The sequence below is a fragment of the Elephas maximus genome, chromosome 11 (assembly GCF_024166365.1).
Source record: "Elephas maximus indicus isolate mEleMax1 chromosome 11, mEleMax1 primary haplotype, whole genome shotgun sequence".
Lineage (NCBI taxonomy): Eukaryota > Metazoa > Chordata > Mammalia > Proboscidea > Elephantidae > Elephas > Elephas maximus.
In genome coordinates this window covers 29478117-29490824 of record NC_064829.1, presented here as the reverse complement: position 1 = coordinate 29490824, position 12708 = coordinate 29478117, and the positions used below count along the sequence as shown (strand labels likewise).

The 12708-nt window shown below is 43.3% G+C and overlaps 1 protein-coding gene across 4 annotated transcripts in view; it reads left to right on the top strand.

Annotated features, from left to right (window-relative positions):
* The window catches only part of TMEM241 (transmembrane protein 241), a 214907-nt gene that overhangs the window by 129252 nt on the left and 72947 nt on the right, over positions 1-12708 (top strand). For all 4 annotated transcript variants that reach the window (XR_007519232.1, XM_049900497.1, XM_049900496.1 and 1 more), the window contains exons 12-13: positions 5089-5158; positions 10033-10126. Coding sequence is in view for 3 of the 4 variants with exons in the window: in XM_049900497.1 (XP_049756454.1) it covers positions 5089-5158; positions 10033-10126 (164 nt within the window). In the remaining variant the exon portion in view is untranslated. The remainder of the gene's footprint in view (positions 1-5088; positions 5159-10032; positions 10127-12708) is intronic.

The following is a 12708-nucleotide window of genomic DNA, read 5'->3' as shown; positions in this document are numbered from 1 at the left end:
CGGCAATTTCATACTCTGTAATCTTCAGAGAAATGGAACTCACTCCCTCACTCAGAGAGTCAGCAGAATTGTAACTATGGAAAACAGGAGTGAAAGCTCAACTCGGACTTTATTTATAAGGTGCATGTTGATGCCACTAAACATGTTTACACATCTTTTAACCACTTATTTGTGCTTAAATGGTACAGTTCTTCACAAAATACCTCAGGAGTGTTGGCTTTTGAATATCTTTACAAACTTTTAAGGCTCCTGGATTTAGTTTCGTGAGACACCCTGCAACAACATCTCCAGGGGTATTTATAGCCTAGAGGCATTAGTCTGTAGAGGTTGATGCCACCCTCTCTGTTTAAGAGCTCCACCTTAGGGAAAGAGTAGGAAGGTTGAAGGTCAACCAACACAGCCCATTGGAAACCCTTTGGAACATTCTCTCCAGGGAGAATGAGAAGTGTTTCAGACTTTCGCATACTCACTTCAACAGTGTTGTTCAGTGTCAGGCATGGTGCTAAGTACAGTGGATACAAATGATGAGTAAGATAGTCTCTGCTCTTAAGGACTTTATAGTTCTAGGAAGAGAGACAGACATGAAGTCAACTAAATGCCCTATGAGAAAAGTGTTGAGGTTTTAGGAAGGGCCAAAGATAAAAGTGAGCTATTCTCTTTCTGTTTCTTCCCCCTCTCTTCCTCGATCTTGCTCTCAATAATTTATAGGATCCATTTTCAGGTTTTGGGTGGGATTATTTAATCTAATTTGTAAATTTCTCAGGTCTAGAATTTTTTATTGTGGTCTACCTCTGATCACTTCTGTTCTCTATAAACTCCAGTCTACCTCTGACCACTTACCTGCTCTTTAGATTCCCCAAAGCCTGGCTGGGCATAAAAGGAGCTGACACACTATGAGTCCATTTCACCACTCAGGAGCATTTCTGACGAAAGACTGGGTGTTAAGAGGAGGTAGAGCTGAGGGGCTTTAACTTATCTCTGTCTCTGCCTGGTTCTCCTTATCACACTGAGTGTACTGCAGTTTCTTTCACACTGAGAGGGAAATTGGGAAAGGCCCCCAAACCAAAGTCACAGCTACCGCAGAGACAGAGAGCAAATTCTCCAAGACGTCTTCCTCCACCTGCTGAATGAGGGGCTCTGTCCACTCTCTGGGACTGGGGTGCCAATGGTTACCTCAGCTTTTGTTTCTGTAGGGAAAGGGACTTCAGAATAAATCATATTCTTCATGCTAGAGGTCCAAACCTGATGTTTTAGTTGATGAAGTCCCTCCACCAACCTAGGTCTCAGTTAGGCGGGAGATATATTGAGTGGAATTGTGACTAAGAGAGAACAAGAACTCTTAAGCTCTTGGTTTGGCTGCTCAAAAGCCAGACCCCAAAGAAAAGCCCCTCCTTTTAGTTAAACACGCATATATATGCACAAATGAGATGAAACAAAATAACAATGATGATAAAACATACTGACCCTTCAGAGAAACAACACGCAGAACTTTCCATCTTAGTTATCTGGTGCTGCTATAACAGAAATACCACAAGTGGATGGCTTCAACAAATAGAATTTTATTCTTTCACAGTCTGAAAACCCAGTGCCATTGAGTCGATTCTGACTCATAATTAGAAATTCAAATTCAGGGCGTCAGCTCCAGGAAGAGGCTTTCTCTCTGTTGGCTCTGGAGAAAGGGCCTTATCAATCTTCCCCTGGACTAGGAGCTTCTCATCCCAGGGACCCAGGGTCTAAAGAATGCACTCTGCTCCTGGCACTACTTTCTTAGCGGTATGATGTCACCATGTCTCTCTGCTCACTTCTCTTTTATATCTCAAAAGAGATTGGCTTAAAATGCAACCTAATCTTGTAGATTGAGTCCTGCCCCATTAACATAACTGCCACTAATCCCACCTCATTAACATGATAAGATAGGATTTGCAACACATAGGAAAATCACATCAGATTGGACAATCACACAATACTGGGAATCATGGCCTATCTAAACTGATAGATAGTTTGGGGGCACAGAATCCAATTCATAACAGTGTCCCAATAGATGGTTTTGAATCATTTGAAATCATTTAGGTCTCTGAGGAAGTGTAGAAACCCATTGTGTCTTTGTTCTGAAGCTCTTGATTAATAAGTGTAGTCGTGAAAGAAATACCGTCTGTGTGTCCCACTGCACACTGAATACCCTGTCAGTACTTAGGAAAGTCAGTGCTTTTCCCACCAGACCATCCAGACCTGAGAGACAGACCAAAGACCTGGGTCTGGAAGGCCAGGTTCCTCCAGAGTCTCAAAAATTCCAGATTTGGAAGGATTTGAAAGCTTAGGCTATCTGCCGTGGAAATGCTTACCGTAATTCCTTTTCTCTGGACATTTTTGGAAGGCTTTCTGTTTTTTTAATCTCCTGTTTTTTTGTTTGTGACCAAGTTCAAATTCCAGAGGGGGAAGCAGCCAATATGTGTGATTATTTCCTCTTACACTAAGTGGAACTAAAAGAATGAACTTACTTCACTAGAAATAAATGTACCCTTTGGACCTTAAAATAAAATGAACATGCATGGTCAGTCTGGTTCCTGCGCCTTCTGTGCAGTAATTAAACACAAAAATGAAAAAAGATGTCAGGGGAATGTATTCACAGTCTTTTTTTAGACACGAGGCAGAAAAAGAAAAGAATCTTTAAAAAGAATCTTTTTCCTGCATGCTCCCTTCTGCAGGGAAGGCTGCCTGATGGAGAGGAAATATCCCAGGATCTGGCTTGACTGGGGATCACACTCTGGCTCCACGGCTCAAGAGTCGTGCAATCTTAGATCTTTCTCTCTCTCTTTTTAAAATAATTTATTTTGTTGTCGTTGTTGAGAATAAGACAGTTTCTACATGTACCATTTGGTGACACTGATTACATTCTTCAAGTTGTGTAACCATTCTCACCTTCCTTTTCTGAGTTGTTCCTCCCCCATTAGCATAAAGTAGCTGCCCCCAATGTTCCTATTTAATATTTCGAGTTGCTGTTGCCAATTTGATCCCATGTAGATAGTTCTTAGAAGGAGCTAATGCTCAAGGCAGGCTTTTTTTTTTTTTTTTTTAACAAGTTAAGCTAAGCTCTTGTTTGGTTTTAAGAAGACTTCAGGGGATATTTTTGGTTTAAGGCTTAAAGATTATCTCAGGGCGACAGTTTCTGGGGTTCATCTAACCTTCGTGGCTCCAGTAGAGTTTGAAATTCTGTTATGCATGTTTCCCCTTTTGATCAGGATTTTTCTGTGGAATCTTTGATCAAAATGTTCAATAACGGTAGCCAGGCACCATCCAGTTCTATTCGCATGGCAAAGGAGGCGATTCCATTTCCTCCTCCTGTTCCTGACTCTCCTCCTTCCTCTGTTGCCCTAGGTGAATAGAGACCAATTGTTGTGCTTTGGATGGCTGCTTGAAAGCTTTTAAGACCACAGGCACTACGTGTCGAACTAGAAGGTAGAACAGAGGCACTAAACGGGTTATTATGCCAGTTATCTGGGATGCCCATGAAACCGTCACCCTAAACCTCCAAATCAAGGAACCAAATTCCATGAGATTTTTGGTTGTACGTAGTCAGCCTCAGCAGCTACTTTTCCTTGTTGTTGTTGTAAATATATCACACAGCTTTTGCCAATTCAGCTTTTTACAGGTGTAAACTTATTGACAAACAGCAATTACAATAATCAGCTGTGCAATCTGACCCTTAATGAATGTGATATTTCCATCACTATTAACCCCTCCCTTTTCTTCTTCCTCCGGCCCCTGGTAAGCACTAATAAACTTTGTTCTCTATGCATTTGTCTTTTTATATAAGTGAGGTCATGCAACATTTGTCCTTTCGTGATTGACTTATTTCACTCAGCATACTGTCTTTCAGCTCCATCCATATTATTGCATGTATCAAACTTCATTTTTCCTACTGGCTTAATAGTATCCTGTTTTATGTATTTTGTTTATCCGTTCATCTGTTGATGGGCATTTAGGTTGTTTCCACCTTTTGACTGTTGTGAAAAGTGCTGCAGTGAACCTTGATATGCAAGACTGTTTAAGTCTCTGCTTTCAAGTCTTTTGGTTATATGCCCAGGAATGGAATTGCTGGGTCATATGGTAGTTCTATTTTTAGTTTTTTGAGGAACCACCACACTGTTTTCCACAACAGCTGTACCATTTCACATTCCCACCACCAATAGGTAAAAACCAAAACCAAACCAAACCTGTCGTTGTTGAGTCAATTCTGGCTCATAGTGACCCTATAGGACAGAGTAGAACTGCCCCCATAGGGTTTCCAAGGAGTGGCTGGGGAATTTGAACTGCTGACCTTTTGCTTAGCAACCAAGTTTTTAACCACTGCACCAACCAGGGCTCCACTAGCAGTGGGTAAGTGTGCAATATTAGGTCTCTTCACTTCTCTGAGCAACAGTAAAAACGGGGATCATAAAACCTCAGAGTTATTATGAGGATTGACAGAGGTAGTGTATATAAAGCTTTTGGTACAGGGCAGGCTCTTGCTAAAACCCAAACCAAACGAACCTTTGAGTTGATTCTGATTCATGGCAACCCCATGTGTGTCCGGGTAGAACTGCTCCATAGCATTTTGGATGGCTGTATCCTTTCGGAAGTAGATCACCAGGCCTTTCTTCCAAGGTGCCTCTGGGTGGACTCAAACTGCCAATCTTTTGCTAGCTGCTGAGCACTTAACTGTTTGCACCACTCAGGTAGTTGTAGGCTCTCACTAAATGGTCATTATTTTGATCATACTGTCATTATTATGGAGCCCTGGTGGTGCAATCCTTAAGAGCTACCCTTGCTAACCAAAAGGTCGGCAGTTTGAATCCACCAGCAGCTCCTTGGAAACCCTATGGGGCAGTTCTACTCTGTCCTATAAGGTTGCTATGAGTTGTGACCAACTTGTTGGCAATGGGTTTTATCATTATTATAAGACAGTGTCATTACCAGGAGAAACCCTGGGCATGCCAGGCTTAGTTAAATGCTAGAATCTCAACACTCAGAGGACTGTCCTTCCATTCTGGAAACCATGGGGGATAGAGGGGTGTGTAGCCATTGTCTGACCCGTGTTCTTCCCCTCAGGTGATCTCTCCAGTGTCCTGGAGTTTCCGTTCCTGTATTTCTACAGATTCCACAGCAGCTGCTGTGCCAGGTAATCTTTAGCTATAGGGCCCATTGCTCTGTTAATTTGTATGTTTTCTGTCCTCTCAGCTGTGTTTTAGTCTCAGTAGGTTTGTGTCACTGCAGCAGTGAGTGGGGGTGGGTATGGGGAGGAAGTAGCCCACTCGTTGGTCAGCATGTTGTTTTCCGAGCACCCTGAGGTGTCAGTGCTGCTGTGCTGGATCCTGTGAAGACCCTTGTCCTGCAGAGGCTCCTCAACAAGGACAGTGATTTTAAACTTTGCTGAAGAGCTAGACTCCTCCCACTTTTTGTCTCTGTAGCAGATCTTACACAAGAGCTTCAATATTTGGATCCAGAATTCTACCCTTTCTGCTTCCATCTTGGCCTCCCTTTTCCTCCTGAAGGCAACTCTAAAAAACCTCCACTGAGCCCTAAGACTCTGAGAAACAGATTGGAAACCAGTGACTAGGAGGTGTCTAGACCACATGATGATAGTTAATGTTTGACCTTGGGAAGTACACAGTGATGTAGGCCCATTAGAAGGATACATTTAGATACCCAGAAGCTCATATCCACCCTGTACCCCCTTTCCTTCAGTGATCCCCACTTAGTTTGACTTTATTATGCTGAGGAGGCTTCTGGGGACCGTGTCAAAACGTGCTCTGACACGATGGAGAGACCAGCTGGACGTGGGTTGAATCTCAGCACTGCCACTTGCTGATGGTGTGGCCCTTGGACAGGTTATCCAAGTTCTCCCAAGCCTTAGTTTTCTCATCTGTAAAAGGAAAAAACAATACCAAGGCAGGGTTATTGTGCGTATTAAGTAAATATTCGAGGCCCTAAGCATTGTGCCTGGCCAAATAAATGAGGACCATTATCTGCTCAGGTCAGCTATAAGTAAAATGTTAACACATCATGAGCAATTGCTACATAAAAATCATACCACACATATAAAACGGCACCTTGTAAAACAGTGATTCCATCCAGATAGCTAAATTGCTGATATATGGTTAGATACTGTTTTTGATGGGAATGAGTCGTTTCCCTCAGGTATATTGGGGCAAAAACAAACAAACAATTTTATCGAGTTTGTTTTTGCATTTGAGCCTCAGAATGATTTATCCCTCTCAGAAAAGTCTCAGGAGAACATCGACAGAATTCATCTTCCCAGTTCCCATCAGGTGAGGTGCGTTTCACTGGACCGTGAGCTGGGGTTGCACAGCGTAGTTTCAGTCCTGTGCAGTCCGTGCGGACTTGGGTTCCTGTGTGAACCAGTAATTTCGGGAATAAGAATCAACATGAAGCTGGTTCCTAGGAGGCAGAAGTCAGGTATAGCTTTTCAATTTCTCCATTGTCTGTGACACCACCAATTCCCTTCTTCACAGCATTCTGTTTCTCTGCTGAGGTTGCTAGTTCACCACAACATCACACAGAACTCAGAGACTGTACTTATGGTTATGTGGTTTATTAGGGTAAAAGACATAACTCATGAATAACTCAGGATTTGAACAAGCGGGAATAACAGGATACAACTCACAAGTAGCTCAGTAGCAACATGAAGAGGTACCTGGGCGAGGTTTGGAAAGGTACCCGAAGTGGAGGGCACGTCTCTCCCAGGAAGCTCTCCTTTCAGGATTCTCTCCCTTGGGAAGCTTCTCTGAGCCTCAGTGTTGCAGGCTTTTATGGGCCAGCTCACACACTCCTTATTGGTTACAGGTAGGTTCCCAGACTGGCTCCCACTTAGTAATACAAACCCTCAGGTGTGGCCAATGTAGCCCAACTACTCTAAGGGTTATTTCACAGAGGCCAGGGACAAAGGCTAAACTGCTTGAGGTAAAATAACTCTTAACCCTACAGTGAGAGTCTGGTTATTGGCTGCAGGGTATACTGGGTGGGGAGGGGAGGTCAACAATGTGCTGTTATTTGGAACAGAGCAACCCAGTTCACAGCCCATTGGTGTTGGCTTTATGGGGTGAGGGCATTTGGCTCTATTTCTGCACCTTTTAATGTGCAGCTTTCTTATAGCTCAACATGAAAAATCAGGTTTCTGCTTTAAAATTTTTGAAATCTTTATTTGGAATAATTTTACTGTGTTACGTTATACTCCCTGACTTCAGCACAAAACTGTAACCTGTTTTGAGAATGCGTAGGTTTTCCCCAAGTCATTTCTGGCTCCTCCATGACCATGTCTCAGAATGAGAATTGTCACCCTCAGGAAGTCCTAGGTGAACTAAGAAGGGGTCACAGGGACCTGAGGGGACAATGATGGCCGTGATCTGCAGACCCATTAATAGGGAGCCCCAGGCTCCTTCACTTCTGGGATTCTTCCGCTGCTTTTATGACCTGCCTACATAGCCAGGGGCAGAAAGAGCTGGAAGTGGAAGGAGAAAGATAAATATCCCTGCATGCAAAATTTAGAAATGATTCACACACATTCAAGTGACGGGAATACTCATAGACACTCTCATCTGCATGTCGTTCAGAAACTGGGAATAGCTTAGTCCTCGCACAAAGCCTGAGCCCAGAGGAATCAAGCTCTTCTTGTGGCTGGAGGTGGAGAGAAGAGGAGACCAAGGGGAAGGAGGTAGGGAGGTTGAACAGGCATTGGGGTGCAGGGTGACTTGAGAGCCACCAGGGGAGCCCTGGAGCACCAACTGCTGTGGCTTTTTCCTCCCCTCCCACCGCTCCCGGTCTCTTCTGCATCTCTTCACTCTCTATATCTTCCCTCTTCGTCTCTCCAGTCCACATCTCCTCAAGGCCAAGGGCTCATGGAGTGTCTCACCTGTGTCCACCTAGTTACTATTCCCACGGTGAGGTGGAAATACAGCTATTTGAAGAGGCAGGAAACCTGGATTCTTACTGTGTCTTGCCTCCGTTTCCTTGTTAATAAAGTGAGATTTGGGGGCTAGGTCATCTTTCTGTTCTGAAAGGCTCTGATTTGCATAAGGTAGGATGAGGACCACTACGTTTATACCTATTTTAAGAGCATAGAACCTGAGACAAGAAAAAAGGGGGTATTTGGTTAAGGTTACGAGGGTCAGTGAGCACAGCTAAGTCCAGGTCACTTGATTTCCGGCCTACTGCTTACCCGCAAAGGCTTCTCTCTACTGGGTGTGAATGACTTGATGTCTCAATCCATAGCTGTCCAGTCGCCCATAACTGCAGGTACAAATGTGAACAAACTATGTAAGCCACCAGGGCCCTACATGCTGAAGTATGCATAGTCCTGCCCCAAGAACGTGGCTGTGCACTCGTCTAATCTAATGAGGTGAAGGTACAAATTTCTGTGAAATTCAGCCTTAGGTGTGTTTAATCTCACTTAACCTTTCTTCAACCTGACAAGCATTTCTTTAATACCTACTCTGCTGAAGGCACTGTGTTAAATAGGCTCTGCGGGGAATCACAGAGAAGGCGAGTAGTTGGGCTCTTGCCTCTGAGCTTAGGCACCAAAGACTATAACAAGAAAAAAACCCAAAACCAAAATCATTGCTGTTGAGTCAGCTCCAACTCACAGCAACCCTATAGGACAGAGTAGAACTGTCCCATAGCGGCTCTAAGGCTGTAAATCTTTACGGAAGCAGACTGTCACATCTTTCTCCCATAGAGCGGCTGGTGGGTGGGAACCCGACCTTTTGGTTAAGCAAGTGCTTAACCACTGTACAACTGGGCTCCAGTGACTAATAAAGGTCGGATAATGGTGAGGCGCTAGAGGCTTTGCGGGCACAAGTGAAATGTAGCTCATATGACCTGCCCCTCTGCTTGGGGGTACAACTACAGTCTTGTCTCTTGCTTTTCACTTTCCAATTTCAAATCAAATTCATATTCAAAGCTCCACTTGCACTTATTTGTAGAAAGTCAGCCTCTTTCTGTTGAGGCTGCTCCACCACACCCTCTGCCCCAGCTGTCCTGCCTCTAAATGTCAGTAAGAGTGACCATTCTGTTTGGAGCTCCCTTTGCTTTGGCCTTGACCACACAGTGACACTACTGAAAATGTTTCCAGCACACACCACAGCCTCCCTGTCCACTGCTGTGCCAGTGCCCTCGCAGGTCCAGACCTCTGAATAGCCCAGGATGCTGCCCCAGCCTCAGGCTCCCATGGTTTGGGCTCTTTTACTTAACATACACGTGCTGAGACATCATCCATAAAGCGAAGTATCCAGATAGGTCTGCCTGGTTTGGGGAGTTGTCCCACGTGTTCCTGTAACCCACCCTCCCCTTCAGAACATTACCTTGATCTCAGGAGCCAGTCCAGATCCCTCTTCTCATAGGGTGAGTTTCCCTTTGGAGGTCTTTTCCTGGCAGTTCGAGCTTCCTGGTAGAGCTTGGAAAAGATTGGAGCTCTACCTTGGCAAGCACCAAGCTCCCCAAGTGATCAGAGAGAGAGCATAAGGCACTGTCCTCCACAATACTTTCTTTCATGATTTTACCAGAGACCTCCCAACTTCCTATAGCCTTTCCCCACTTCCAATGAAATGCTCTAACCATGTTATTTTGTTAGGTTCCATTGATTTCAACTTATAGCGACCCCATGTGGCAGAGTAGAATAGCCTCACAAGGTTTTCTTGGCTGTAATCTTTATGGGAGAAGATCATTAGGTCTTTCTCCTGCTGAGTGGCTAGGTGGGTTTGAACTGTCAACCTTTCAGTTAGCAGCAGAGCCCTTAACTATTGCATCACCAGAGCTCCTTGTTGTCACCATAGCTCCTTGGAAAAGTAGAGCTTATTTTAATTTTGCTTTTGTTTTTATCTAGAGATCGGTAGAAAACAGATGAGTTTAATTACGTAATTATATAATAACTAAAATTTGTAATAATTAAAAATTGACTGGTAAATGTAGCAGAAAATAGTTAGCTATCGGCTAAAAGAAGACAAGCCTCACTAACTAAAGAATATTTTTTCCTTCCAGTGGATTTTTAGGATTCTTTCTTATGCTCAGCACAGTGAAGCTACAAAGCACTACGGCCCCAGGGCAGTGTGCAGCCTGGATTTTTTTTGCTAAGGTAAGAGAGGGGAGGGGAGGGGTGGGGAAATTCTCAGAGCCTGTTCAGTGGAAGGTTCCGACTTATGAAATCATTTCTAGCCACTGGCCCTAAGCCGAATCCTTCACTAATTCGGGCAATAATTTCTGAGGCCTTCCATCTGTTTTATCAGCATTACCTGTTCAATCTTTGTAGCACTTCTGGAAGGTGATTGTGGGTAAACCCTTTAGCGTACCTGAGCCTTAATTTCGCCATCTGAAAATCTTTAAGGCTTCTCCAACTTTAGATGGAAGGGAAAGTTCTTATTTTCCTTTCCTGTGGGCCCTGAGGGTGTCCAGAGCTCAAGTGGCTTGTCCAAGAGGACTCAGTCTATCAGAGGTGATCGAGAAAGGAAAGGAGAAAAATGATCAGGTTGGGAGACTTTGATACAGCCTTCAAAATGGAATTATTATAGAATTGCCCATTGTGCATCTGAGTGTCCATTTTGGAAGCGTGAAATAGAGAGGTGAGAAAACGAAGAAGAAAGAGGAGGAATGGAAAAACAGCTGTGGAATTCACGGTCTTAACTGAAATGCTTTGGAACTAACTCTCTCTAGTTTATTATTTAATTTCTGTAATGTCTGTGAAGGAGTCAAGTTGTGAGGCCCTGGGCTCTGCTCCCAAGGAGTGAGATTTCTTAATCAGTTAATCTACTGAAATTGTGCCTTTAGCTATCTATGCTTTTTGGTTGATTTTTTTTCCTAGAAAAAAAAAATTTTTTTTTCTTTGAAAATCAGACTTTATAGTGATTTTTTCACCCGTATGGTTTACTTTTTAATAGTGTTAATCATTCCAGTCCCAGCAGAATGTAAAGAATGATTGAGATACTAACTTCCAGCCTGATAGAGTGAGGAGGTTGACAAATTCGTTTCCCCAGAAGCAACTACAAAGCTGGACATAGCTGTCAAAATAGCCATTTCAGCTCCCTAAAAATTGAACAAAGGCACACAACACACTGAAAAGCACTTATTTATGAAAACGGCTAAGCTTTGGGTTTGAGTTTGTGGCATTCTTGCCTAAGGTTGCTCCCATTAACTCCCCAGCTCTGACAGTGTGATAGCTCAACCAGAGCAGGGCAGGCTACGGAGACAGAGGAGGTTCACTCTATTTGGAGTATTGTCAACAAACAGGCAGGGCCAATGGTCCACTAGCATGAGTTTACAGTCCTGTTTGGGGCGAGCAATGGACCAGTAGACCAGCCTGGGATTTAATAGGTAGTTCTTGGAGATGAGGCACCACGGGGGGCTTGATAGTTCTCCTTATATCCCAGATTGACCCTAACCCGTGTACATGAGCAGCAGAGATGGAGCAGCCCCAGGCCACCCACGTATCACTGCCAGTGGTGCCCGTGTGCACACATAGAGGAGATGCGAGGGAGCCCGGCAGAAAGGGAAGGCCAGGGAAGACATGAAAACAGCCTGAAGTTTGAATGTGCTCTCCAGCCCACACACAGAATCAGAAAGTAGAAGCTTTACTGCCTTGAGGTGTTTGAGTACAACCTCTGACCAATTTTTACCAGACCATCAAAGCTATGCAAACATAGGAAAGATCCCTAGGAAGCCAGGATTAAAAATAAAAACAAGAGAAAAATTGAATAAAGACATCAGTAACTATACCTTGCATGGGAAACAGATTTCACAGACTTAATCCAAATTACTAAACAAACAAAACAACCCTTTTGGGGGGAAGAGTCAGAGTTGCCATCACATATTATCTAAAATTTGTAGTATTCAGAGACAAAGAAACAAGAAAGTGTGGTCCACACTCAGGAAAAAAGCAGTCAATAGAAACTGTGAGTGTGTGTTCTCAGATGTTGGACTCGGCAGAAAAAAGATATTAAAGCAGCTATTATGTTATGTTTAGAGATCTAAAGGGAACCGTGTTTAAAGAATTCAAGGAAAGAATCAATGAATACAGAATCTCATTGAAGAGATAGAAATTATAAAAAATAACCAAATGGAAATTTTGAAGTTAAAAAGTATGGTAACTAAGAAGCCCCGAATAGCCAACACACTGTTGAAAAAGAAGAACAAAGTAGGGGGCCACATATTCCCCGATATCAAAACATTCTATACAGCCACTGTAATCAAAACAGCCTGGTATTGGTTCAGTGATAGACACATAAACCAGTGGAATGAAATTGAGAACCCAGACCTAAATCTGTCCATTTATGGACAGCTGATTTTCAATGGGAAAGAAACAATCTCTTTAATAAATGGTGCTGGCAAAACTGGATATCCACTTGCAGAGAAATGGAGTAGGACTCATGCCTCACACCATACACAAAAACTAACTCAAAGTGCATCAAAGACCTAAATGTTAAACCTAAAACTATAAAACTCCTGGAAGAAAACATAAGGAGAAAACTATGGGGCCTAATCTTTAAAAAAATAGGCTAACAAACATAACTACAAACACACCAATAGCAGAAGACAAATTAGGTAATTGGAACCACATACAAATTAAACACGCTTATCAAAAGACTTCATCAAAAGAGTCAAAAGACAACCTACAGACAAGGAAAAACTCTTTGGAAACAACATATCTGATAAGGGTCTAATCTC